The 26,840-nt window shown below is 43.5% G+C and overlaps 1 protein-coding gene across 3 annotated transcripts in view; it reads left to right on the top strand.

Annotated features, from left to right (window-relative positions):
* The window catches only part of PRKACB (protein kinase cAMP-activated catalytic subunit beta), a 215,188-nt gene that overhangs the window by 184,268 nt on the left and 4,080 nt on the right, over nucleotides 1-26,840 (top strand). For all 3 annotated transcript variants that reach the window (XM_085601938.1, XM_085601937.1, XM_085601939.1), the window contains exon 9: nucleotides 4,235-4,399. In XM_085601938.1, coding sequence (XP_085458064.1) covers nucleotides 4,235-4,399 — 165 coding nt within the window. The remainder of the gene's footprint in view (nucleotides 1-4,234; nucleotides 4,400-26,840) is intronic.

Below are 26,840 nucleotides of genomic sequence, written 5' to 3'. Positions count from 1 at the left end.
TGGTCAGTAGGCTTAGTAGTCCCTCCTTAGTACCACCTTGTCTCTTCTTGTAACCTTCCATGAGGACACCCCCTGTTACATGTGTTGTTACTTTGTCTGATTTAATTGCAATCTGTGAATACTATTTTCTCAAAAGACTTTCTCTGACCTTCTGTTGCAGCCACGACATGCTGTCACAACGTAATTTATTTTTTCAATGTGTGCTTGGACTTTAACAGTGGCGGTGCGCCACTTTTCTCTTTAGTGCGCGCTCGGCCAACTCTTTTTTTTATTTTTTTATAAACGTATGTTTTTTTTCACAGCATGAGACAACCTTAATGGCGCCCTCGTGTCTTCTGTTTAAAATGCGAGGCTCACAACGGCCCCCGCGCATCTTTTTAAAATGAATGGCTCGCCAACTTGCACCACTCATTAGAATAGCATCCGTATGCCTTGATTTTGACCAGCGTAAGCAAGGGGCTGCGACCGATTCCTCGCCACAGCTTGAGGAGGAGTCCTTAAAACGCACACTAGGACCTCGCTCTACTCCAAGGCATCCAACGCTGTCTCACAGCCCCCCTCCGTGCCGATTCCACAACAGCAATGCGGTGTCAGGCACAGTATGGAGAACGCATGCGCGCGGCTTTGAGCAAGGCCTCCCCCCCCTCAAATGTTATTCAACTGTGTTTGGAGGCGCGTGGGGACAATGGAGCGCTTTCTAAAGGGACGCCAATCACATGGTAACTTGATCTTATTTTTTAATGTATGGATATCACTATTCGTCTGCCTTAAAATAATACCACGTTGAAAAAGCATGTTTAGTGACTGCTTTTTTTGGGGTGGTCTAGAGTCAAGGAGTAGCCAGGTACGAACCTGTGGTTCCACATTGTACCAGAGAAGTGTGTTTGTGAATTGAATCGCTTCCGGTTGAGCTGTAGACTCTTCGCCAACCAGCAGATCCTATGCCCCGGGGGCACCCGACTGCTCTGTTATGAATTATGTGGTGTTAAGAGCCCTAGATGTGGCAACGCCAGGGTTTCCAGCTCTCCCCCACAGCTCCCACCCGAATTCTTGCCTCCAATCCCTCGTTCACGTTGTGTCCAATTTTACTGAGTTAGGTGGTAGTCTAGAGCTTCCCGTGCATTACAGCTTATGGCTAATAGATTCACTCAAATTGTTTATTTTTTAAAGAAATGATGGTGTGTTTGAAAGAGTTAGGGGCATGTCCTTCGAGTGAGCCTGTCTTTTTATGATTTCATGCTGGTTGAAAAGGTGGACAGGGGCCGGTCAGTAATTGGAAATGTCTGTTTGTGAATTGAGAAATAATGCTCGAACATCACTTTGAGGAGCGGGGGAGGGGTGGGGGCGGGGGTTCGAGCGGGCTCGCAGCTATACACAGCCATGCAGGTAACTTATGGCCGCAGCTTAGACCGTCTATAAGCTGTACTTTGGCCGCGCATGTAGTGCTTCGAATTGTCGGAAGCAAGGCTGTAACACTTTCTAAATTGAAAGGTACCAACGTCTGGAGCATGCCATTAATGAGGGGAATGAAAATCAGTGACTTTCTTTGTGCACCACAGATTGTGTTCTCTTAAAAAACGCCTTTACTGATCTACATGCTGTACTGCCACCAAGTACTAAAACGTCAGCAGAGCTCATGCAATGCCTCTCTATACCTGCCTTCTTTGTGCGACGCACCCATCGAGTCCGCATAATGCACCTCTGTCCCAGCCTACTGCCTGTACTGCAATTGAAGTAAGGAAATGGTAACAGAGCTCAAGCAATGCACCTATATGCTCATTTTCCTTGTGCAAACGCCCATCAAGTCCTCTGTCCTGAACTGCAGTATTCACTGATTTACCAGTCCTAAGACACCCGCAGATATACTGAGACATTTGTAGTACTCTGACAATCAACTTTCTCCACTGTGCGCAACTATCCCGGCATAGTGACCTCTAAAAGCTCGATCAGTGCACCTCTGACCACACCGGACCATCTGGAGGTTCGTGTGTGGATCTGGAGGACACAAGCATTTGCAATGCAATCGGTCTCTCATTTGCGAGAGTTTGAGCTATAGGCATTGTAAATAATGATGCCTTTTATTTGTGTGTTTGAATATCTGCAAGCGCTGCGTAAACACACACTTTGTACTTGTAGTCCTTGCTTACAAGAAGCAAGGTTGACAGTAACTGCCCATTTTTTACTGCTAGCCTTGCTTCTTGCAAGCAAGGACTATAAGCAGATTTTCAAAACATAAATATAAGGCATTGTCAATTACAATGCCAATAGCTCAAACTCTCACAAATGCGAGACTGATTGCATTGTAAATGCTTATTAAAGTTGTTTTTACAAAGTGTGTAAGTGACATTGAAACTGCCTGCTATTTGAGCAATAATAATAATACAATGCTTGACAAACCTGTAATGCTTTTTATTCTAATATATATCTTTGGTAAAATGGACACATCAGTGATATATTTATTTTTATTTCATATTTTCATTGCAAGCTATGTTTGTGGCATATGCTTGCAATAAAAAAATAATCACTGCACTGACTTCCAAGGCCAGACATTATCGCGTTGCCAATGCTTGTCTTGGCTAGAACTTGTTTGGCCACTCACAGACTTTTGCGTTCCTCCTAAATGTAAATTTTATTTGCCAGTCCTATGCCTAAGACTGATATATGTACTCTATAGCCACTCCACTTCAAAGCTTTCTACCTGTAGAGACATTTTAATTGTCCAGCTATTGGATAACTTCTCTTCCATCTTTGGTTTATTACTTCATGACATACCCTATTAAGCTGTGTTCTGCTTAGCCACTCCTCTGCACTCTTAGATTACAATTTGTGGTTGGAGCGCTCTGTTAAAACTTTAAATAAATAAATAAATCTGCACTTGCATCTATTCACGCATCTTATGTCTTCCTCATGCAACCTAAATTGTGCAATAAGTCTGAAACCCATTCCAGCATATATCTCCTGAAATTATGCTTCTGGCCATACAAGTTAATCCATAGTCTGAAGGACATGTATATCGGTTTTACCCATATTTACGATTGCCTTCATTTGTTAATTTCTGATAGTCCCCACTTTTCCTTATCTTTAATTGTACTGCCTCTCCTCTTTTCTTCATCATTGTATGCAGTTGCCCTCGAAAATGCTTTCAATGTTTTTATCTGTCTTCTTAAATGCCTTCTTTTCTCATCTTTCTCACCCTTCTGCTCTGTTGTGCTGCCTTCTTTTCTTTCTTAATCTACAGCTTCTGTTTGTGTTTTCCAGTGCCTTAATTGCCCTTGCCTTGTTACTTTTTTTCTTTACTAACCCTTGGTGTCCCACCTCATTGTATTTGTCAATCTTCTCAATTTTAACTCCCACACCTTTTCACCCATACACCATTTGTCATTATAGTTCCTTCTTTTCTAATGTGCCTATACTGTGGAACCTTCTCTCCTGCTTTGGGCATTCTGCTTTTTAGATTTGCCCAAGACTTATAGATTTTACTAAAATTATGTGTAGAACATACTTGCAAGTCAGCCCATTTCATCCACTGAGTTATTCACATTTTTCTTTCACCCACTACTGCATACAGCATGGAAAAGTGGGTCTGCCCACTTTAGCTGTTGGTTTTCTTCACTGTGAGTTGGCAGTATTCTGGCAAGGAGCACGTCCGCACAAAAAAAGTAGTTCCCTTAAGTTGGTGGGTGCTACTGTCGCAACATAAGATTTTTGTGACCCCAAAAATATTTTTGCTTTTAGCCAGTTTTCTGTCTATCTTTTTTTTTTATTATTAGATTGACAAGCGCCCTTTGCATCTCCCACTATAAAGTTTTGCAAGAATCTTGACTAAACAAAAAAGGCTTGGCAAAACCAAAAGGCTGGCAGCCCTTGCCAGACCTTTTGGCTTTACCAGTGCTTGCTTCCTTTTGTCCTGAAAACCAGTATCCTTTTCTTCCTTTCACTGGTATCTTTCCACAATTCACTTATCGTTTAAACCAGTTTTTGTTTTTAAGCCACCTTTAACTAAATTGTAATTTATTTGGAAATTTGTGCAGCACTTTAGAAAAATGAAAAATAAGCATCAATTAATTGAATTGGCAGATTTGCAGACAGTGAAGGTGTCCATGCCTTCTCTTGGAAATGTTGGAGAACCGAAATATCCTTGTTATTTTATATGGGCATTTTATTCCATTTTGCTTACCTTTCTTTTGGACAGGACACATTATTTGGATAATAATGTGTGATTATGTTTATATAGGTACGGTTTCCATCACACTTCAGTTCAGACCTAAAAGATCTACTAAGGAATCTTCTACAAGTAGACTTGACCAAGCGATATGGAAATCTCAAGAATGGTGTCAATGACATAAAGAATCACAAGTGGTTTGCTACTACAGACTGGATTGCTATTTACCAGCGAAAGGTATCTTTGTTTTATGTTACTTAAACTGTACTACATATGGTTTGGTGATGTCCGTTGTGAGTAGAATTTAAGTGCAGCACTTTAAAAAAAAATGCATACTTCATAATTATTTTAGCTTTAAAAGTACCCTTTAGAGGCAATGTGGGCTGTGAAATAAGTGAGTGGATTTGCTGTCTTTGCAATTGGTTGAGTTGCCTGTGTCAGTGCCAGGAAATTACATTAGCTTCTGCACCACATTGTTATGTCTTTATAGTTTATCAGTAGTGGAAACCAAGGCATGCCCTTATATTATCTATATAAAAGCAATGCTATTTCTTTCCCTTGCTATGCACATGTATATCAGTTTCTGAACAGTGTATCAGTTGCTTTTGAAACGTGTCCCATTACAAAGATCTACTTAATTCCACTGATCAAAAAAAGGAAACTCAGCCTTAATGGTAGACAAGCTGCCCAGCTATTCTGAATTGCATTAGCTAAACCTTGCAAGTTTCCACGGGTCTGGGAAAATGATTGCTAGTATATAACTATTATATTATGTTGCTATTCTATTGTTTTGTAATGTGCCTTAATAAATGCCATATAAACACAGGGTGTACTACATTTTTAAATAAAAAAGCTGTCAGTAAAAAATTAAGGTTATAATTTATCTGATAAAATGGCAGACACAGATCTGGTCAGTCTAGTCATCACAGAAACCTGACTTGGAGAGAGATATAGCAGGTAAATATTCCAATATATGTAACTTTGGTGACGTAAACTGCTTTGAAAAATCTAATGTGCTTCAACCAAGGCACACGCAGTTTAAGAAATAGTCTCTGCACCTACTCATATAATAGGTTGTACCTTGGATGTCATCTTTTGCAATCCAGAACTAACTACTATCCAAAGAATCACTCAATTTACTTGAAATGATCACCACATTGTGATCTTCTTACAGGATTCCACAATAACAGTTGACCAACTTCCACTTCATGGCATCATCCTACAGACTATGGAGCAATCTTAACATGGAAGATCTGGAAGTTCAGCTATCATCAAACATTGATATAAAAACAATAAACTCAGTAGGAAAGTGGTTAACCTCCTCCTTCAAGATACTCATCCTGAAGAAAATGTCAAAACAGTGCAAGAAGAAAATAAGCTTCTTGGATGAACAAGAATTAATAAAGATAAAAAGACAAATTTCGAAAAGTAAAGCACTTTGGTAAAAATCCTTAAAACACTCATGGCAAGATGTACTTACACAGACAGTAGAATTCTCAAATCAGTAATGAAAAAAGACTAAAAAAAATCCCACTACTGAAGTAGGATCTATGATACCCCTCAAAAGATCTCTTTAACATTCTCTCTGAATTTCATAATCCAGAAACTAGCCAAAACAACATAGCCAAATTCAAAGATCTTTGTAATGCTCATTACATAAATAAAGCCGACAATCTGGACACATAGCTGATACTTAAGAAAGCAATTCACCCCGAAATCAGACACCCAAAAATAACCACCGTAGAAAATAAACTGCTGTCTCTCATGTCCTTTCAGGAAACCTTAGTGGCTGAAAATCAGACTATTGTATAATCCAGCCACACAGCCAGCTGTCCATCGGACCCTTGGCCTCTTCAAATCATCAGAAAAACTCTGCTATCAACACCAGTAGATATCCCCATAGGAAATATAATCATCAACTCCTTATCAACAGGAGCTCTCCTAGAGGTTTTAAAGAAAGATTAACTGTCCCACTCCCTCCCTCCAAGACCCTAACATTTCAGACCAATAGCTTATGGACCTTTCCTTAAATTAGTGTAAAGAGCAACATTCCTCCAAGTAAATTATATTCATTACTTTCAACCATTAAACTGGACTCCAGATCTCTCAGTAAACAAAATCAATTGATCCGAATCAGCAAACTGGACTCTGACCTAGAAGGTTACTGGTTCAAACATGATTATAATTTGGAAAGACCTAAAATACTGCTGCTTCTAAACCTTTCAGAAGCTTTTGAAATGGTCCACCTTGATACCATAGTGCTCCGGCTCAACAAAATCTGTATTGAAGGCATAATTCTTGCTTGGTTAACATGTTATCTATACAGCAAGACAAATGAATCCTCCTTTTATTTAAAAACTTAGTACATAAAAACAGGAGTTCCTCAAGGATCTATTGTCTCATTCCTTTTGTTCAACATCTACAGGAAACCGCTATCTGAGCTAACCAGAAGTTTTGATTTTACATGTTACATTTATATCGACTCACAGACAATATTGCAAACTGTTGTCGCTAAGCAATATACCAGTGGATGACTTGAAACAGCTTCAAACTAAATGCTTCAGAAACTGAAATACTCACTGAGGCAGTTGTTCAGGCGAACTGAGTCCCAGCCCAAAAAATCTCAAGAGGTATGTAAACTTGAGGTTTTCACAGATTTTCATCTCTCAGTGAACACACAAGTGAATACACTATCTAAATCCTCTTTCTGCGCCCTAAAAATATTTTGACACATCTTCCCTGTAAGAAAGTGGCTCTGTATATACTGCACCAAAGTAAGGTTCAGTGTGCACTGAGTCCACAGTCCCCAGAGGTTTGGCAGAGGCTAAAGTTACATATAACCTTTCTCTCTAAAGTGGTAGCTTGGTCGAACAGTAAGGCAGTATCGGAGGACAATGTAAAGAATTTGTTGTACACACTCAGTCAGCAAATGGTCTCACACACTCAAGAACTGAACTCTATGCCAATTGTTTTGTATATAAAAATCTATAGTTGTTTTATTTTAGAACCACAAGTAGGTATCAAAATACTTTCTCAGAATGAGATGCTTTAGTTAAATACTTAAAATAAGCAATAGACTTTTAAATGCAATAGTTACAGTTGTTGCAATAGGCAACACAAGTTAAACACAATTATAACATTGAGCTCAATGAGAATTTTAAAGTAAACACAATATCAATTACTTTGCATAGGTTTTTCTTACTCGGCTGGATCCTGGATTCAGTCCCGGTGCATCTCCTGTAAACAGTTGAAAGAAATAGTTTTTGTTATACCGGCGATTTTTAAGGGATATTTGTATGTTTCAAAATTCAACACTTTTCTCAGGGTCAGGTAGGTACAGTTGTTACAGCCTCAGCGGCACAGGGGCAGCCGGGTGCAGAGAGAGTAGGCCCAATGTTAGCCTATGGCGGGCAGGGGGTCCTTTGGTTGGTGGCTGCTAGCAGGCAGGCCACGCAGCTGTGGGAGCTGGGCTTCTGGTCACTTACACAGGGCAAGTGGGGAAGTAGGATAGGACAGATGCTGCACTTCCAGGGGCACTCGGGCGGATGGGTGCAGGGTGCTTTTGAGCCGTTGGGCGCTCAATGTATTTCAGTGGGAAAGCTGCAAGACGAACAAAGGCTGCAAGCTCCTCTGGGAGATTCTTCAGGTGTGACCACCACTTCGAGAGGTAAATTGGGAAACTGTAGGTTAGGTAGGCACCCAGGAGTTGGGCACAGGGGGCCGCAGGGCACCCGGTGCAGAGGTGTCTTTTGGCGTCGGGAAATCTTACCCTCTGCTGGTCGCAGTGGGGGGGGGGTCCCCGGAGTTGAGGCTGCAGGCGTCGTCAGGAGCATCGAGGACGGTCCTTGGGTGCTGGATTCTTGTTCACAGTCACCAAGGGGACGTCCTCATGGTCTTTGTTCACTCTGGCACAGGCCGGGCTCGCTGGGGGGACGTCCTCATGGTCTTTGTTCACTCAGGCACAGGCCGGGCTCGACGGGTGCAGAGTGTGCTGGATTCGCGGTTCCTGGATTGGCACCAGGGGTTGTTGCTTGTTTGAGCAGAACCACTGCTCGTGGGAGTCCCAGTCTTTTAGAGGAGCAAGGCAGTCAGGTCCTCCAGGGTTTTTGAGGTTGCTGGACACTGGAGACGCCGGGGTTTAGCAGGAGCAGGTTCGAGGGTCGACAGGCCTGTAGGGCTGGGGCCAAGTCAGTTGGTCTCGTCCTCTTGTTAGCAGCTGCACGGCAGGTCTTCTTTCTTCTTGATCTTCTTCTTGTTACGGGTAGGTGAAGGTCAGGGACCAATGGGTCCCTTCCCTGGGGTGGGTACACCCCCTATCCTGCCACTCATCAGTGGGAGGGGAGCGGGAGCCTAGTCCTAATTGGGTAGGGCTCCCCATCTTCAAGATGGCGAGAGCCCGGAGTTGTGCTTCACCTCGCCTCCCCCACCTGAGGAGTGGGATTGGCAGAGGCTGGCACACCCCCTTTCCTCACTTGGGTTTTCCCGCCGATCTTCCCACCAGAGTGGGGGTCAGAACCGGTGGTGGCCAGTTGCTGAGTACAGCAAGTGGCTTGGAGAAGCTCACAAAGGCCTTTGAAGCTTCCCTTGCCCATCCTGGGGGAGGAGGCCTAGCACCTCGCCCAGGATGTGCATTGTTGCAGACCCACGAGAGCGGATGGCTCTCTACCCAGGGGTCCAGCAACATGTCTGCTGGGTGGCAACCTATGCAGCCTCTCAGTCAGAGCACGGATTGTTGGTTAGTTTCAGGGGGCAACTCCTAAGTTGCCCTCTGTCGTGCACTTTACATTAAATCCCACTCTGGCATCAGTGTGGGTTTAATGTGCTGAGAAGTTTGATACCAAACTTCTCAGTTTTCAGTACAGCCATCATGGTGCTGTGGAGTTCGTGATGACGATTTCCCAGCACCATATACTCTTAATGGCAGCACTGCACTTACAGTGCCCAGGAATGGACCTGGGTACTTGTAGGGGTACAGGGCTCATGCACCTGTACCCACAACACTGGCATGGGGCACCCATCTAGAGGGGTGACTGAGGTATGCCAGGGCAGTGTGTTTGTGGGCATGACACACAGGGATGTGTGCCATGTCGACTCTGTTTTGTTCTGCACCAAGACACTCAGCCTGTAAGGGCAGTGTGTGTGTGTCAGGTCACAGAGCCTCTAAGAGTGGCACAATAAGTGCTGCAGCCCTTAGGGGCCTTCTCTGGTCACAGGGCCCTGGGTACCTAGGGTACCATTAACCAGGGGCTGACATGTGGCCAGAGATGCCTATTGGGTTGAGGCTTCAATGCAGTTTTTAGGGAAGGAACACAGGCCCTGGGCACCTGATTGGCAGGAGCCCAGGGCGCACTCAGTCAAAGTACATCAGCAATTCAGCAAAAAGGGGGGGCATACTATGCAAGAAAGATGGCACTTAATCACATTTCCACACTTGGATTTCCCTCAAAGGTTTTAAGCAACATAACTCCTCCGCTCTTACAGAGTACCCAGTGTTTAAACGGAAAAACAATAAATCAGACAAACATCAATCACTTTTAGTAGACCAGGCAGCAAGCGTGGGTGGTCCTGCCCACATATAACGTTTTGAAACCTCAACCACACCTTTCGGCACACTTCTCCGAGGCAAAGAAGCACAATCTGTTACTAATAAGGCTGGGAGTCTTCATCAAAAAACTTAACCCTGACATCAAAACAGATCTGGTCAACCACATAGTGTTGTCTCTGCGGATACAGTAATGAAACATTTTTGCACCTATTGTGCGTCTGCTCGGCGTTATCACTCGGGAAGAAACTACTACGTCCAACTCTTAAGACCATGGCAAATAAGATAATGTCAGTTGGTTGTGATAAAGCTACTAGGAGAGTCTCCGGTTCAGCCAGCATGCAAAGCAGTGAATTTCTTGGCCATAGCAGCCAAGTAATTGTATGTATGTATGTATGTATGTATGTTCTTATATAGCGCTTGACTTACCCTTGGGCATCTCGGCGCTTGCATTGGGAACCCGTCCTGGCTTTTTCCCTGTGAGATAACCCGTTCTGGGCATCCCCAAGGTGAAAGCCAGGCATCCCGTCGCGGGGGGCCGTAGTGGGGATTAAGCAAGCTATTGCCCAGAGTTGCAGAGTGTGAACCCATGATTTGAGTAGGCACCGAAGTGAGAATTATCGAGTCCGTGGACACTTGGGCTCAGACCCTGCCGCGTCTGGAATTGAACCCTGGTCCCGGGTCTGACCTCTGCTTCAGGGTATGCCTTCTCTAACCAGTGAGCCACACTTCTCCACTTGGAAATTCTCTAATTGGAAAAAACAAATGTGACCCCATGAGCAACAACCAGGCATGGTTGAAAGTTCACCATTTGTTTACAACTTTGTACCGAGAGTCTTCTATGACATTTTCTGGAACCTATTGCAAACAGAACAGCACCACAGGCTTCAGGTGGGATATCACCTCGTATTAAGGAAATATTCCAGCACGTCATAACAGCACTTTAAGAAAGGACTCAAAGTATATGTTTCTCTTTAAAAAAAAAAAAAGGAAAAAGGTGGTGGGGGAGGGGGGTTTACAATTATGCATAAAATTGTGTTAAGTTACCTTAAATCAAATGTTAAGCACTAATGCATTTGGCAAAGCACACAGGCCATGGAACATTTACAGCACACGCACTGTGGACAATTTACTTAATCAATTCGATTTAGCATTTCATGTGATTCCATCTGTTTGACTTAACACATTACACTATTCATGTAAAAAATGCCTTACAATCAAGCTTGCCCTTTTAATTAAGGTTGCACTGCTTATACCTAGGAATAATAAATATGCCATACATACCAGGCTGACCAATGTGACATAATATTGCTGACCCCATTTTTAGATTGTAAAGGTTTAATTTAACCAAATAACAAAGTATTATTATTATTATAATAATAATAATAATTGCGGCCCCAGTAACTTTGTACCAAAAACCGATGTCCAAATGTAATCCTGGTTAAATGTCAGCACTTTCTCTGAAATTTGTACATTGATAGGGCCTTCCCAGTTTGAGACAATTAAAGCATTTTTTGCACTTTATACTTGACTTGCTTAATGGCGGCCTAGCAAACCCTGTTTCTATGACTACCGTCTATGGGAGATCGAGTGCTTTACCATGATTGATAACTTTTCTTCAAGACTTTACCTATTTATCTACTTATATGATTAATTTTGTATGTTCTAATCAATGTTTATGGTTTTATTAACTAATAAACAAATTTACTACATCCTCCTCTCAACAGTGGATTACACTACTGGTCTGTATCATTGTTCCACACTCTTATTTACAAGAAGGGTGCATAGAATTCGGACTGCTACAGCTAGACTACTACTGTATGCGAAGATACGTTTGCACATATGTCTTTGTTTTGAAGGCTCTACATTGGCTACCTGTTGCAAGAAGAACCTTGTTCAAGTTGCTATGCATCACTCACAGGGCAATGAATGGTAAAGATCCTTAATTCCTTAAGAAATAAGTCACCAAATATTCCCAACAGAGGAACTTAAGTTTCATGCTCAACCATGTACAACAACTCCATGATACATGAAACAATCAATTGGAGGCACTTCCTTCTCTGTTAAGGCTGCCAAACTATTGGAATTCACCGAACATAAGAGCAACTGAAGAGAATCTTAAATTGAAAAGCTTAGTTAAAATGTTGCTATTCCTAACATAACCACTAAACAGCATATGTGGGCCTCATCCACAAAACTAGGCTACAACACAAACACCAGCACACCTTATAATTCCTCTATACACAACAGAAACCATTGGAGACACTTCCTTCCCCATACTGGCTGCAAAAGTATGGAGTCTTTCTCCAAGCAAAGATAATGGGGACAAAACACCACTTGAAGTTCAGAAGAATTATTAAGACTTAGCTATCCCCATCACAAGCATCAGAAAGCATGCTTAGGATTCATTTCCAAAAATAAGACGAAACACAAATACCTGTTGCTCTATCTACAACAGATGCTCTCCTTCATTGTCTAAGTCTCCAACGAGAGAACTTCAATGACATCACTGATGAGTTCACCCGATGAAGCTAGTATCACATATAACTAAATAAATAGAACTCACTAGATACTTCTACACAACTTGTAAAAACATCCAGCCAGCATGATACTGAACAAGATTTCCTTCTTTAATCTCTTCCCCATCACCATCCATTGCATGTCTATAAATCCCTCTCCCACCATCCTTCCTTGCATATGATCTGCCACCATGTTTCTGTATCCATGTCATACCTCCATACACCATCTGAACACCTCTGATACCATTTGCATGAAGCAATCTTGTACTTCACTAACCATGAGTCCTAATTCATTATGTAAAACTGCTACCCCACTCCACTCTTTAATTCTAGCCTCCATCTCCTTACACCAACTCTGTGTCAATTAACTTAACCAAACACAGTTTAATGTGTGCAGGTATTTAGGTACTAAACACAAACGGGAAAGATGACCGGCGGATTTGGGGTGCTTGACCCAGTAGGACCTTGGCAGACCCAGAGAAATTTATCCCCCAAACTACAGCGCAGCAGGAGGCGCTTTTGCAACCAATCACTGCCTTAGGGGGGCAGGACCTCCACAGAGAGCGCTGAAAAGCACCTCTTCATACCTGCAGCATGGGACAAGTTGATTGGCAGATTTGGGGTTCTTGACCCAGCAGAACCTCTTGGCTCTATGTATTAGCATTGCCATCATGAAGATTTTATTGACCCTCTCCACATCTTGGCGGTATACAGCTGCCCCGCCTACTGGCATAACATAAGCCCCTGTGGTGTGGGGGGGGGGGGTGCAAGCTCCAGGGTCCCCCTTCAGTCAAAAGTGCTAGGTGTTTTCATGATATTATAAAGGAACTGAGCCTTTGACCTCCTTGTCCGATGTTCAGTTTTGTTCAAACATGCCTGAACCGACGTTTTTCTAAAAGTTCCTGAACCACTTGTATTATAATTAAAATTTCAAGTTGGGTTGCAGAGCATTTCCAAATCTCTGCCCTTTGGCACCCAATGATCTCCCTCCTTTTTTAATTTGCTTGATGGATTGTTGCTTAAGCCAGTGTACAGATGTTGAGCAGAGGTTCACTGGTAAAGACTTAATCAGGTATCACTTTCTGCAGGCAACAGTGGCCTTTGACCCCCTTTTGTAAGAATACTCCCTGTGACTTTGAATTTAATCCTGACATTTGGTAGGTTTGATGCTGTCCCATTTATAAAGTAAAGGCACAATCTGTCTGCCTGCTTCTACAGTCTTTGTTGTCTAGCAATGAGATTCTAGAGTGGACAAAAGTAGATAATTCAGCACTCGTGCCAGTATGAGGGCTCTCATCATCTCAACGTTGGGGTTGATGTGGAGATTTTTGAAGATTTTCCTGAGAAGAGAGTGATACATATGTCGACTCATTTTGCTACTGCAGTGATTTATGGAACAAAAGTGGGGTCAGCGTCAACAAATAGACCCCAGCCTCCTACCCAAGGTTGTGAATTCCACCATCACAATCTCGGCCTCGCACACCTTTACTGCCTAAGTCAGCAGAGTTGTTTTCTCACTCTCATATAACCTATTTAGACCCAGACAGTTACTATGATCACCAAGACCCCTACCTTGACCCACTCCCATCCAGGGAAGATATTGAGCCTTGGTAGAGTTAACGTGTTGACTCTGACAGTGAGCCTGACTTAAATCCCTACACTGGTAAGGCCTCCCCACCATATAATAACACCGACCACCATGCAGTCATACAAAAAGTAGCACAGCACAAAAAAGTGAAACTCCATCTCCATGTGGTAGAGGAGGATAATTTTTTAGTCAAGACTATCCACAGAACTGAAAGATCTAGCCAATATCCCCCCCAGTGCTCGGGAATATGATCTTATAGAGACTTCTAGCCGCAGATGCCTTACCTTAAAATCTTCCTCAAACGTCAGACTGGATCCGTAAATGTTTTCATGAGCAGTACTCCTGCGCGCTGTTAGATGGTGTTATTCGACTCTGTCTGGCACTGTTGTCCACGCTGAAAGTGACTTGCATGGCACCTATAGAGGCGCCCCCCCAGTGCCCTGAAGTCAGTTCTTTTCACTCTACATCAGTCAGCTCAGATCCGGAGAGAGCTACCCCCAGTCATTTTTTGACTGACATTTTTCAACTCTTTGTCGAAGTCTTTTTGAGAATCTTCAGGTGTGGCAAGATGTCATTTAGGAAGGCATGCTTCAAGGCCTGCAGCGCCTGTCGCCGGCAGAGGTCGGTGAGGGATGAGCATCTTGTTTGCCTCTGGTGCTTCTAGCGCGACCATGCACCTATAGGCCTTCAGAGAGCACTCCCTAAAGATTCTTGCTGCGCGAGGTGCGATGCTATGACAGTCTTGATTCTGGTCGAGATGAAGGTCCCGGTATTGATCGTGGACCCCAAGATCCTCGTCGCACTCAGTCATCCTCGGGTAAGTCCCACAGAAAAAATAAAAAAGACATTGAAGAGGTCTTCAACTTTACCACTACTGTCAAACTCATCCGACAGGATGAGGGAGTGCCGCCATTCAATGCCTGGCTCCGCATTGATCCTGGACCGGCTCCGCACCTCCCACCTCCCTGGATTTCTGGGAGCCGGAGAGCATTGTGCCAGACTGTGTGTGGCCATGCATCTCATATTTGATGACCCATTTCTGCTGGCGTGCCTACAGGCTCGGAGGGTTTGGGAGGGCCCCCCACTGGTTCTCTGCTGGAGGTTCTGTTCCCCAGTGCCAGTCGGGCCCCTTGGATCCACAGAGGCATCCAGACCGGCTCAGGTTTTGATTGCCAACGCTCCCGGTGGTGCGTCCCCATTCTCATCCCCAACTCTGCCACAGAGCCGTAGGGGCGTCATCCAACTAGAGCCATGCCTTCCAGGATGAAGCCCCAGCTCTATTAGTATGAACCATGACTCGGAGGATTGTGAGCGTCGCTACAGAATACCGGCTCCTAGACCCTAACATGGACTGATGTGAGGACTTTGCGGATGACAGCTGACATGACATCTCTCCAGATATTGGCATGGTCTCACCTCCTACCACCTATGGATGAGGGAGCCTCTTTTGCAATGGTGGTAAGAAGGGCGTCTGAGGTCCTGGACTTTAGCCTACCCTTAGTGGCAGTTAAGATTAACATCCTGACTTTGGTGCTTAAGCCGGCAGTGACCCCCTCAGAACTGCTTCTCCAATTTAATGAAGCCCTCACGATCGACGTGCTAGCGGCTTGGTCCAAACCTTGCACAGGGGCTTCTGTGAACAGGACAATCACTGCCTTTCCCCTCCCCAGGGGATCCCAATTTCCTCACACAATACCGTACACCAGAGAGCTTAGTGGTCCAAGCTACCACCTCCAGTATAAATCCTTGTGCATTCCCTACCAATCCACCAGTTAGGGAATCCAAGAGACTGAACACCCTAGGAAAGAAATTGTTTTCTTCTTCTAACCTGGCACTGTCGTCCGTGAACACCGCGTGCCTTTCGGGCTGTTACTCCCATCCACTTTGGGATTCGGTTGCGCAGGTGCTGCCTATGGTCCCTCATGAAGCCTGGGCCCTACTCCCCCACACCTTTGCATACAGGAGTGATGCAGCCAAGTTCATGCTCCGACATGGTCTGGATGCAACCAATTCACTGGGTGGAGCAATTTCTTTGGTGGCCTTATGGCACCATGTCTGGCTGTCTTAAACTGGCTTTTCCAGGGATGTCAAAGCGTCTCTTATGGACATGCCCTTTGATGGCTTGTGTCTCTTCGGACAGAAGGCAGACTCAGCGCTGGAGCATTTCAAGGATAGCAGGGCTACGGCTAGGTCCTTTGGCCTTTCCTTGGCCCCTCACCAACTCCAGTCTGCCTTTTGCTCCTTTCGTTGCCATGGAAGGGGCTTCCAGCCACCTCCTTAGCTGCCAAGCCACCACAGTGTGTAATCGTCCCAGCCTCTGTGTGGCTGAGGACGCAGTACTCACACGTCCCATGAGTCGGGCCAATCCACAACCCCCATGGCATCCACAGCCTCCAGATATCTTTAGTGTGTCCTCTTACCATCATGGGCACTCACTGGGATGCAGGCTATGCCATCACCTGCCCCACTGGAGGAGAGTAACATTCAGATTGTTTGTATGGGCTCCTTCCCCTCCGCGCCACCCATGACACCCACTTGTTACAGGCTGATGGAGGACCATCTCTCCTTACTTCACCAGGAAGTGGTGACTCTTTTGGCCAAGGGAGCCATAGAGAGGGTGCCGCTGCCAGAAGTGGGTTGTGGTGGTTATTCCAGCAACATTTCGGTGCCCAAGGTTGGAGGCCTTTGTCCTGTCCTAGACCCGAACCTTCTCAATTTAGTTCTCAGAAGGTGGAAGTCGAAAATGCTCACGCTTGCTCAAGTCCTGTCTGCTCTGGCCCTGCGTTGGGCTTGCAGGACTCAAACTTCCAAAATGCCATCCTGCCTGCCCACAGGCATCACCTATGGTTCACGGTAGGTGACAAGCACTTTCAGTTCACCATGCTCCCTTTTGGCCTTACCAGCACCCCCTCTGGAGTGATGGTGGTGATTACAGCTCATCTGGGGAGATCAGGGTGGCCTGTCTTCATCTATCTAGATGACTGTCTGTTGAAGGTGGGCTCGTCCCAGGCTTTCGTCTTCCACCTCCAGACTATGGCAGCCTTCCTGCACTCGCTGGGTTCACTATCAATGTGCCAAAGTCACACACTGATGCTCCCTTTCATCTGAGCTGTTCTGGACATGTTGTAGTTTCTGGCATATCCCAAACGGCAAGTCTGGGATATTCAGGCTATGATACCGATGTTTCAACATTTATCCTAGAGACTGACTCCAAGTCTGCTGGGCCTCATCATGTGACACATGCCCGCTGGCAAATGTGGGCTCTGCAGTGGGAACTGAAATTCCAGTGGGCGCAACATCAGGGGAATCTCTTCGACATGGTCTAGATATCAAACTGAACTGCAAAAAATGTACAATGGTGGTTAACGAACCACAGTTGGGTCAGCGGCAGACCCCTCTCCCTGACCAGATATGGCAGTGGTGACAGATGCTTCCCTTCTGGGATGGGGCAGCCATCTGGGAGAGGTGGAGATCAGAGGCCTCTGGTCTCTGGCAGAATCCTGACTCTACATCAATCTTAGGGCTCTCCAGGAGGTCCGGCTGGCATTAAAAGCCTTTCTACCCTCCATCAAGGGAAGGTTAGTGCAGGTGTTCACGAACAACACCATCATCATGTGGTACTGCAACAAACAGGGCGAAGTGAGATAGTGAACCCTTTCTCAAGAGGCCGTGCATCTCTAGACATGGCTGGAAAGTCAGGACATACCCCTGTGGTTCAACACCTGGCGGGTGAACTCAGCCGAAGATGCCTAGCGGATCACGAATGGCACCTCCTTCTGGAGGTGGTGCAAGTTCTTTCATCAGTTGGGAGAGCCTTGATTTGATATGTTTGCCACCGCCAAGAACGTGCAATGTCAGCAGTTGTGCACCCTGGAGTTTCCAAGGCAGCTGTCGCTCAAAGTCACTTTTTATTTTGAGTTGAGCACCAGCCTCCTGTACGCCTTTCAACCAACACCACTCCTGCCCAGAGTTCTCAAGAAGATCAGGAACAACTGGGCCCAAGTCATCCGTGTGTTTTAAAGAACAAGGGTACCCCTTATGCGAACCTGGGGTGATACAATGTGGAAAAGAACAATGGTTCGGGTTGGCCTGAGAAGGTCCAGTGAAATGAAAAAGCCCTTAGGAGGGCGAGATGATTTAGTATAGGTTCAAGGACTCACATGTGGAGATTGATACTTAATATAGAGGAACAAGGGACAGGAGAGGTCAGTGTATGACACTTATTTATTGAACAAAGATTGAATTCAAGTGCTCACATATTTAGTGACAAGAAAGCGTGACATGCAGGTGAGGGTGGAGTCTTTAAAAGAGAACATCGCATTGGCAACAATTGAGAACCATTTTAAATTAAATTAGTACAAAATAGGTTCGAGTTGCATAGGGTCGACGGCGTTTCGAACTCAGTTATTTGAGTTCATCATCAGGACAAAATGTGAGCACCGAATTGGGCTTGAAGAGTTTTGTTTCCAAAGCTGTTGAGCATGGCCATCGGTCCTCCAGTCAGGCTGCTCCTTCAGGAGGATCTTCTGTCATAGCAGCAGGGGAGGGCTCTCCACACGAACCTGTCAATGGTCCACCTGTATGGAGATTGAGCAGCGTCAGTTGGCAGCTTTCGACCTTCCGCCCTAAGTCTGCAAAGTGACCTTGGCAGCCAGGCATTCCTTCTCCAAGAATTTATACGCCTTCTATTGGGGCAAGTTTGTGGCATAGTGTGCAGAGAAACAGGATGCACCTCTTTCTGCTCCCCCCTCTTAGGTCCTTCTGTTTATCCTTTCTCTTGTCTGTCAGGGCTCTGCATTGGGCACCTTAAAGGTCGGTCTTTCTGCCATCTCAGCCTTTCTGAGGTCACCAGATCAGTCGTCCTTCAAACCCTCTGTTGTAAATAGGTTGTTGAATGGTTTGAAATACGTTTCCACCTTCATCCTGCCTCGGTGGGACCTTAATTCATTCCTAACTGTTCTGATGTCAGTGAGTTACTCCTTTTTTAGGTCTCGCTGAGTCAGCGCGCATGCGCTGCCCGGAGAGACATTTTGTAGGTGAGTTTTCAAAGTGCTGCTGGCTGGCCTAGCGCTTGTGTTCACGCGAGCGTGCACGCGCGCATCCGCCAGCTTTCAGCCCCATGGCTTTCCTTTGCCATGCGCACTGCATCGCACACCACTCGCCAGCCTACTTTTGCCATCGCGCGCTTGTTAAAATTCCTTTCCTGCCCACTCGCCAGCCTACTTTTGCCGTCGCGCAGCACGCACGTTTGTTTACAGACTGAAATCTGTGTTCCGGTGTTACACCCTTAACGAATGCCGCTTGTCCCGTAATAACGCCAAATACGGCTAGAGTCAAGGGGGACACCTGGGTCAGTGCATCCAATCATATTGGAGGAAACATATTGAATTTATATTGGGGAAAGCGTAATGACCTTGGGTTGGTTGTGGAAACTCTTATCTATGGATTGGGTATAAGATTTCTCGATGTTTATTGGCTGTGCTGCAGATCAGAGTTTATAAATTCTCCCTACTTCCACGGATAGAGTAATTTCACAGTCATGCACACATACACTCATCATACGCTGGTGGGGCCCATTACACCAACATTCATTCTATTACTCTATTCACACCAAATAGAAGAGAGAACACCTTAATTGATCTGCACCTAATCGGAGGTCAATGCAATCAAATTGAATTGTCTCGAGTCATGATTTAAACAGTGTAAACGCATTTGAAACCTCAATAAAATGACAAAGAAATAACCACCCGACACTGTAATTCAAACAAGAATGTTTATCTAAATTAATTCATAAAGAAAGCCATTCAATTGCAAAATCATTATTATCATATTTACCTATTCTGGCTAAATGTTAAGTTAGGACAGGTCGGTCTCTTAGTAAAGAATCAAAGTCTCTCGAGTCGCCGTCCTTTCTGTCAGCATCGATCCTCTTGAGCATAAGTTCAGGAAGAAGTGGTCTTAGACCCTCTCTAGTCTAGTTATATTTATACTAAAACTTACATTTAAAAAGTTACAAACCAGCTCTAAACGTCCGTTGAGCAGAGCGAGCAGGAAAGGATGTTCGCTCACAACATTAGAAAAAACCTCCACTCTCGGATATCTCAAAAATAAAACAAGGAAATGGGATGTCCAAACTAGTTTTGTAACATCCATGGATGCTCTTCTCCGGAATTATATCACTTACAGTGAAGCCACCGCAAGTTTATCAAAAATGTTCATTTGTGACAATTGTTCTCCTCCAAGGATAATATCTGGCGAACATCCCAGAGTTGTCGTCCTTTCATAACTTTTAGCTCAGACAGAGGCCGAGGTCATGTTCAATCATATTCAGCGAGGCCTCTCTTCATATTTCATCTACTCAGTTGATGCAGGTTTTATATAGCGCAAACACGACACGAAGGTATTGGAGCGCTTTACATGAGCACCGGTTACGTTACACATTCAGGCACGGGGAGATTAAGTGATTTGCCCAGAATCACAGGATGTGGACGCAACCCCGAGGCTCGAACCCTGGTTTCCAGCACCAAAGTCGGCAGTCTAGCGCTTTGGCAGCAGTTAAACCAGTAGAATAAGAATATAATGCTGGTGTTCAAAATTACTACGCTTGAGTTTTTGAAAAAGTCCAATAAAAACCAGTTGACAAATTGATAAAACAATAGTGTTTTTATTTGATTAGAAGTTAACAAGAATTGGTTCGGTTGTCAGAAGTTTCTGTAATGGGAGACCACACGCATCCATTCTGAGTCAGTAAGGCCCGGTTTCACAGTCTTAGAACTGATGATCCCACATAATTTCTTAACGAATATTGCTTGATCAGGTGAGCAGAGGATCCTGTATGTGATGTGGTGTTGAGTAAATTCCAGAAGGTAACACAACCACACAACCACACCAGAGGTGAAGAACAAACTTTTTAATTGGACTAAAGCAGAAGAGTTGTATCCTTACAAGCATAGAAAATAAAACAATGCATCATGTTCTGAGTGTGCGCGACCCTGAACTCAATGTGCAGACTACAGGGCGACAATGCCAATTCCATTCTCGGAAGAGGAAAATATGTGAAAACCACCATTAGAGAATTATGCTAAGTTAAAACGAGAAACAAAAATGGAGACTAAACGTAAGCGCATAACAGCTGGATCATCATTTTTAGGTCGAAGCCTAGTGACAGCGCACATGCGCTGCTCGATCTGCGAGGCATGCTGTATTAGGATATGCACTAGACACCCCGCCCACTCTCCGCCCATATTTGTCATTGGCTTTGTGTCATTGTCCTTCTTAAATGCTGGCTTCTGATTGGTAAATAGGCTTGTTAGGCTCTCCTTGGTACCGCCTTGTCTCCATTTGCTACCGCTCAAAAGGACTGGATGTTTTACTGGTGGTGTTACATGGCCTGCTTTATCTTGGCTCTCAGTACTATTTTGTTTAATGTTTTGCAACCAACTGATGAGCGTTTAAGTCACGTGCAGTCGCTGACAGTGGTGCAACCTGGCACAAACGAACAGAGGCAAGGACATGAAAGAAATACTTCTGTGCCAACGCATCTGTAGAACACGGGCGCCTGTGTAAACAAGCATTTGCAATGCAATAGGGCTCACCTTTACGCAAGTTTAAGCTATTGGCATTGTAAAATGACAATGCCTTTTATTTATGTTTTAAAAACGAAAACAAAAATAAAAGGCATTGTCATGTACAATGTCAATAGCTCAAGCTCGCGTAAGGGCGAGACCTATTGCATTGCAAATGCTTGTTATTAAAATGTTAGATGCCCTTGCCAAGAAGGAAATACCTGAGAGAATCAGGACCCATTCGTCCAGGGCCAGGACTTCCGCTTCTGCTCTTATTAGGGGTGTTCATATTGCAGATATCTACATGGTGGTTACATGGGAAGAGGTGTGGCGCAGCAGCCAGGGCGACTGACTCCGGAACCCGGGGGCTCACTGTTCGATCCCTGGCACCGGCGGCAGATCAGCCCAGCACCATGTGACTATGGTCAATAGCTCGCTTAATCTTCCCGACGGCCCCCAGTGCCCTGACACCTTCGGGTAATTGTTCGCGCTTTACAAATACTGGACATTTATGGGCGTCTTTGCATACCTTAGCCAAATACTTCATTGCTTGGACTTACAGTTATGTACATGTAGGAGCAATCACTTTGCCAGTTTTGTGCTGCAAGAGTTCCTCATCTTGCCAACAGCCCTCCTCCTGTGGGTATTGCTATGGAATCTACTCAACCCTGAGGAATCTGCAGGTTTAAGTATCCATCATAAGTTTGTTTCCTTCTGTAATCGTCTTTCTGGTGGTTACTCAAGCTGCAAATTCCTCACCGATACCGCCCACTTTCCTGTTGATGGATGATTCAACAGAGAAAGTTAAGGTTCCAATTAGTGGTTGGTTGCACTGCACTTTATCCAATTTATGTCGCTCAATCAGGTTGCTTCAAATACACGAAAAAAAAGATGAAAACAAAAATCACTATTACGCCTGGGAGAGTGTTCTGGGGACTCTGTGAAATCGCCGATGTCACTTCTTGCACTAAAGACAGAGCCAGCACCCCCTGCATTGAGAGCTTTGAAGTTTCTGTCTCCAATCATGACACCTGGGATTATTTGAGCTATCTGTAGGTAGAGTATCCACCAGAAAGACCGTTATCAAATGCAAGCATGTGTGCAATTCCATTCATCAGTTTTCGCTGTAGTGAAGTGCAAAAACTCATGTGGGTGTTAAAAAGCAGTTTTTTTACCCTCCTCTCCTTTAAATCACCCCTTTCCCAGCAATCCTCCTCTCCCTAGTACCCCACCCATTCCTACAACTGATCTGCGTGAATTGTGATATCCAGTAACTTGTCCAACCAAACCAAAACATCTTTTTGATGGAAGGAGACCCAGGGCCATAACTACAAAGTTGCTATCGCCATCTGTATAAATCTAAATATATAACATGTGCCCTTACAGGTACAATTGCCTGATATATTACCCTATTCCAAATATAAACATCTATGCTCTGTTATTTAAAAAAAAATGCTGTGCACACTACATAGTAGTGTACTTAGCATACTGTTTAGTACCTGAAACTGTGTACACTGTTCCTCTTATCTTATCATTAAAATGTTATGTTCTCAGTTGACCAATAACTTGCTTATCAGAGAGCATCTTGCTCTCTTTTGAATATATTCCATCTCAGCGATTACTGACAGCAGTTCAATTACTGTTCAGCTAAGAGGAAATAACACGTCAAGATAAGAGGAGAATGTACCAGTTATTTATGCTGAATTCACTTAAAATGTCAATTTGTCAGTTCTACTCACTGTTGCCTTGTTGCAACAACTCTTTAGTGTTCAAAAGCCACTGTGCATGCAAATGCAAAGGGGAGAGGATGTGGCCTAACGGCTAGAGCGGTCAACCTCGAAGCTGGGGAATCAGCTTGGAGTCTCACAAGGGACGCTCAACATCCTATTATTCTGGACAAATCACTTATTCTCCCTGTGCCTACCAAAAATGAAAGTGACCTTGTGTAACGCAAATGGTGCTCATGTAAAGCGCTCTGATCCCTTCAGTTCGAGTTTGAGCTATATAAAATTCAACAACAAAAAAAGGTAATATTACAGTAAATTCTTTGTATCTTAATCCACATTATGTACTTTTAACTCTTTATTTTTTTTTTAATATTCCATACGCTTGTCCTGTTCCCATTCATTGTTTAATAGTTGTAACTCAACTCCATTACTGTTCCAGCATGCTGAGGCTTATGTACTCCGTTACACTTTTAAGGTTGTGTTTTGCTGGTATACTCCCCAGTAAACATCTAAGGAACCTTTTATAGGGTAGCCACTTTAATTTTCTTCTGAATGTATCACACATTCACTCTGCATTCCTTCTCATGTGTTCAGTTCTTCCAGCTGGTTTATGAGTGTCAAGGTCCTTCTATTAACATTTTGATTAATATTGCTGAATGTTGGAACCTAGTAGTTCATCTGTGATCACATGGTCTAACTAAAATGCCACATTAACACCAGGTTTGTCTCTGATGAAATACAAGTCAGTAATTCAGACACTTTGGACTCCTACAATAATCTTGCATTGATGAGTCTCTGGTATTTTTGCAAACTTTACCCTTTGTTGCCTGTCAATAAAGACCTTTCAAGAGACCTGGTGTACAACTTCTTGTCTTTCCCTAAACCCCCACTCACAAGGTGCTTCACTCAGTTTTCATACACCAATCTAAGCATTCTACAATGTCCACCGACTGCAGCTCTTACTTGTCCTAGATTGTTCGCTATGGAAGCACACACAGCATTTACACAGATGTAGTCCAATCAGAAGCGGAACTGAAAAACAACAATCTGTATACTTCAAAAACACATGTAGTCTAAAGTAAAAGTAAGGTATAGGCTTGTTGCAGCGAAACTCCTCTTCTGTCAAGCAGTTCTCAAGTACAGAAATCCAGATGTTATACCTCTTCCCACACTAAAGATAATTAAATGTGGGCATATTCAGAAGGCAATGTTTATTTGTAACACTATTCATTCATATAAGGTGTGCAAACTACTTCTGACCATTTGTTAATTTAAAATAGAAAAAATTCTAACGTACAAGTATTCCCGAATCACTGTCTTCAGAGTTCATTATCCAGGTTCACATGTTCAGTCAACATAAAAAGTAGTGTACCGCAACCACTGAATTCCTACTAACTGATTATTGTGCAATAATGCAGTCTTCTATTTGACAAAAGTCTGCATAACAACTGAAAACAGCTTTTATTACTTTTTTCAATAACTTTTTCACTCTAATTAATATCTGAGGAACTACAACTTCCAGACTAGTCTCAGAGTTCTGCACCACCTTTGAATCAAAATACAACTCTGCCAATATAGACAGCTGTTTACATCACAAATTAGACTTGCATTTTGTAATAAATGATCAGTGTGCATAAACTCAACCTTAGCGTTACTGGAATATTTTGTAGTGGATAACTTTGAAGCAGTATTGTTTATGCCTAATGTAACCATGGGTGAATTTCCTTTTGATTTCTAGAGGATTTTCCTTGAAACAGATTTATCAATTGGTTCTATAGCATCAATCATATGTCAGCCGAAGTAGATGCAATAAAAGTTTCAATGTAAACAATTAGCCCTAATCTTCGAATGATCAACAAGCAGAAATCCATTTTCATCCAAGAGGTTTTGAAAATCGCTCTCTTCAATTCAGCCATAGACACACTGTTCCTAAAGATAGCATAAAAGCTCCTAAGATGTGTTTAACTATCTATTGATGATTATGTGTGTGTGTCCCATTTTGTGGGTTTTGAGTCAATGCCTGTTAAGTAGTAATAATTGCTCTTCAACTCGAGAGAACATAGTACGAGCCCTCAAGACAATGACAATAAACAGTATTATTGGAAAACATGCAGCGCAAGTGCGCAATAACATAAATCAGTTTTCAGTCCTGTGCAAGTAAAAAACTTTGATCCTACCTTTAGTAGGAACAGCGACTCCCAACACCTTGGGCTGCTGACTCCCCGGACAGCAATCATTTTAGTGTACCAAAACATTGGAAACTTGAGATAGAATGCTTACCTTCATAACATAAATAAGTGAGTTCTGCCTGGACTTGCACAAGCGTGCAACCAAAACATGTTTTTCAGTGTTTTTTCTCCTCGCAAACCCCTTTTAATATCACAGAACTCTGTAATTATTTATATTTCTCCATTCTCATTCAGACATCTTTCTTCGAAAAAATCTTAATGTAACACAAAATATGGATGTTTTATAACTTGACATATATATATATATAATATATATATGTATTATTGTGTTATTACAGAGCATTACCTCATCTTATATCATGGCTATTTTATGTACATTACCAGTCACACATGATGCCCGGGCATAACAAGCAAATAATTCTTAGGACAAACCACTAACTGGTTCTCATGATTTTGAAAGTTCTTCTCCAAACATTGTTATAAGGGGTAGGTTTGAAGTTTCATCTGTTACACTCGTTAAATTCCCCATGAGTCACCGCTCCACCTGAGGCACAAATTGTAGATGTTTCACACTCGTCAGATGAATCCCAGTATCTCTTAAATGCTTGTCTCATTGTACTTGTCTTCGACAGCTGCCAGTCTATGAATGCATCAATCCACATCTTTTCTATCTTATTGTTCCACTCTGCAATGAATCTGGAGTTTTCTTTTAAAATGGGAATGGTCTACACATTGCTTGTACACTTAATTACAACTTTCTATTTTTCTGCTGGTTTCTTTGGTTGTGATGGCTTTATAGTTGGTCAAAACAACAGAAGAGCGTGCCTTCTCAGGAGAAGAGCAAGCATGAAGAATCAAACTTGATTCTTTAGAAATACCCTCACTCACCAACCTAGTTTGTGACATGCTTCATCATCGGACCCCACCAGGAAGGCCGAGTGCCTCCCCGGTGTGCTTCAACGCCAGAATTACTGTGAGCAGGTTAGTGTTGTCCGAGTGACAAGTGAAAGTGATTGTGAGGTGAGTTAAAAGTGTCTAGATTGTGTCCAAAAATAATGTTATTAGTTGGCCAACCAGACACACGTAAAAACAAAGTGAGTGATGTATGAGCAGGATAGATTGATAGCTATGTCTCACTGTGTGTGGTCAACATGTTCGACATAGTGAGACATAGCTGATCAATCTATCCAGCTCATACATCGCTCACTTTGTTTTTACGCGTGTCTGGTTGGCCAACTAATAAACATATTTCCTTAGAGTGGTCACCCTAATAAAGGCTTTGTATTAATGAACCATAAATACAAGTTAAAACAGTATTAAAATTGGACATAAATATTACTTTAAATGCAGACAATGCCCTTGCCTGATTCATCATGTGATACTGTAATCTGGCAGCCAAAGGGTCTGTGCTGCAGACGGTTGGGCCTACTTGTCCCAAGGACAAAATAAACATGACCACATGTCCTTAACCCCCATAGATATGTCCTAGGCATGGAGCTATAGGAATTCCACATCGTGACATCAGAGCAATCGGAAAATCCTTTTATG

Source organism: Triturus cristatus, chromosome 4_2, assembly GCF_964204655.1.
Source record: "Triturus cristatus chromosome 4_2, aTriCri1.1, whole genome shotgun sequence".
NCBI lineage: Eukaryota > Metazoa > Chordata > Amphibia > Caudata > Salamandridae > Triturus > Triturus cristatus.
This window is presented reverse-complemented; position numbering and strand designations above follow the sequence as displayed.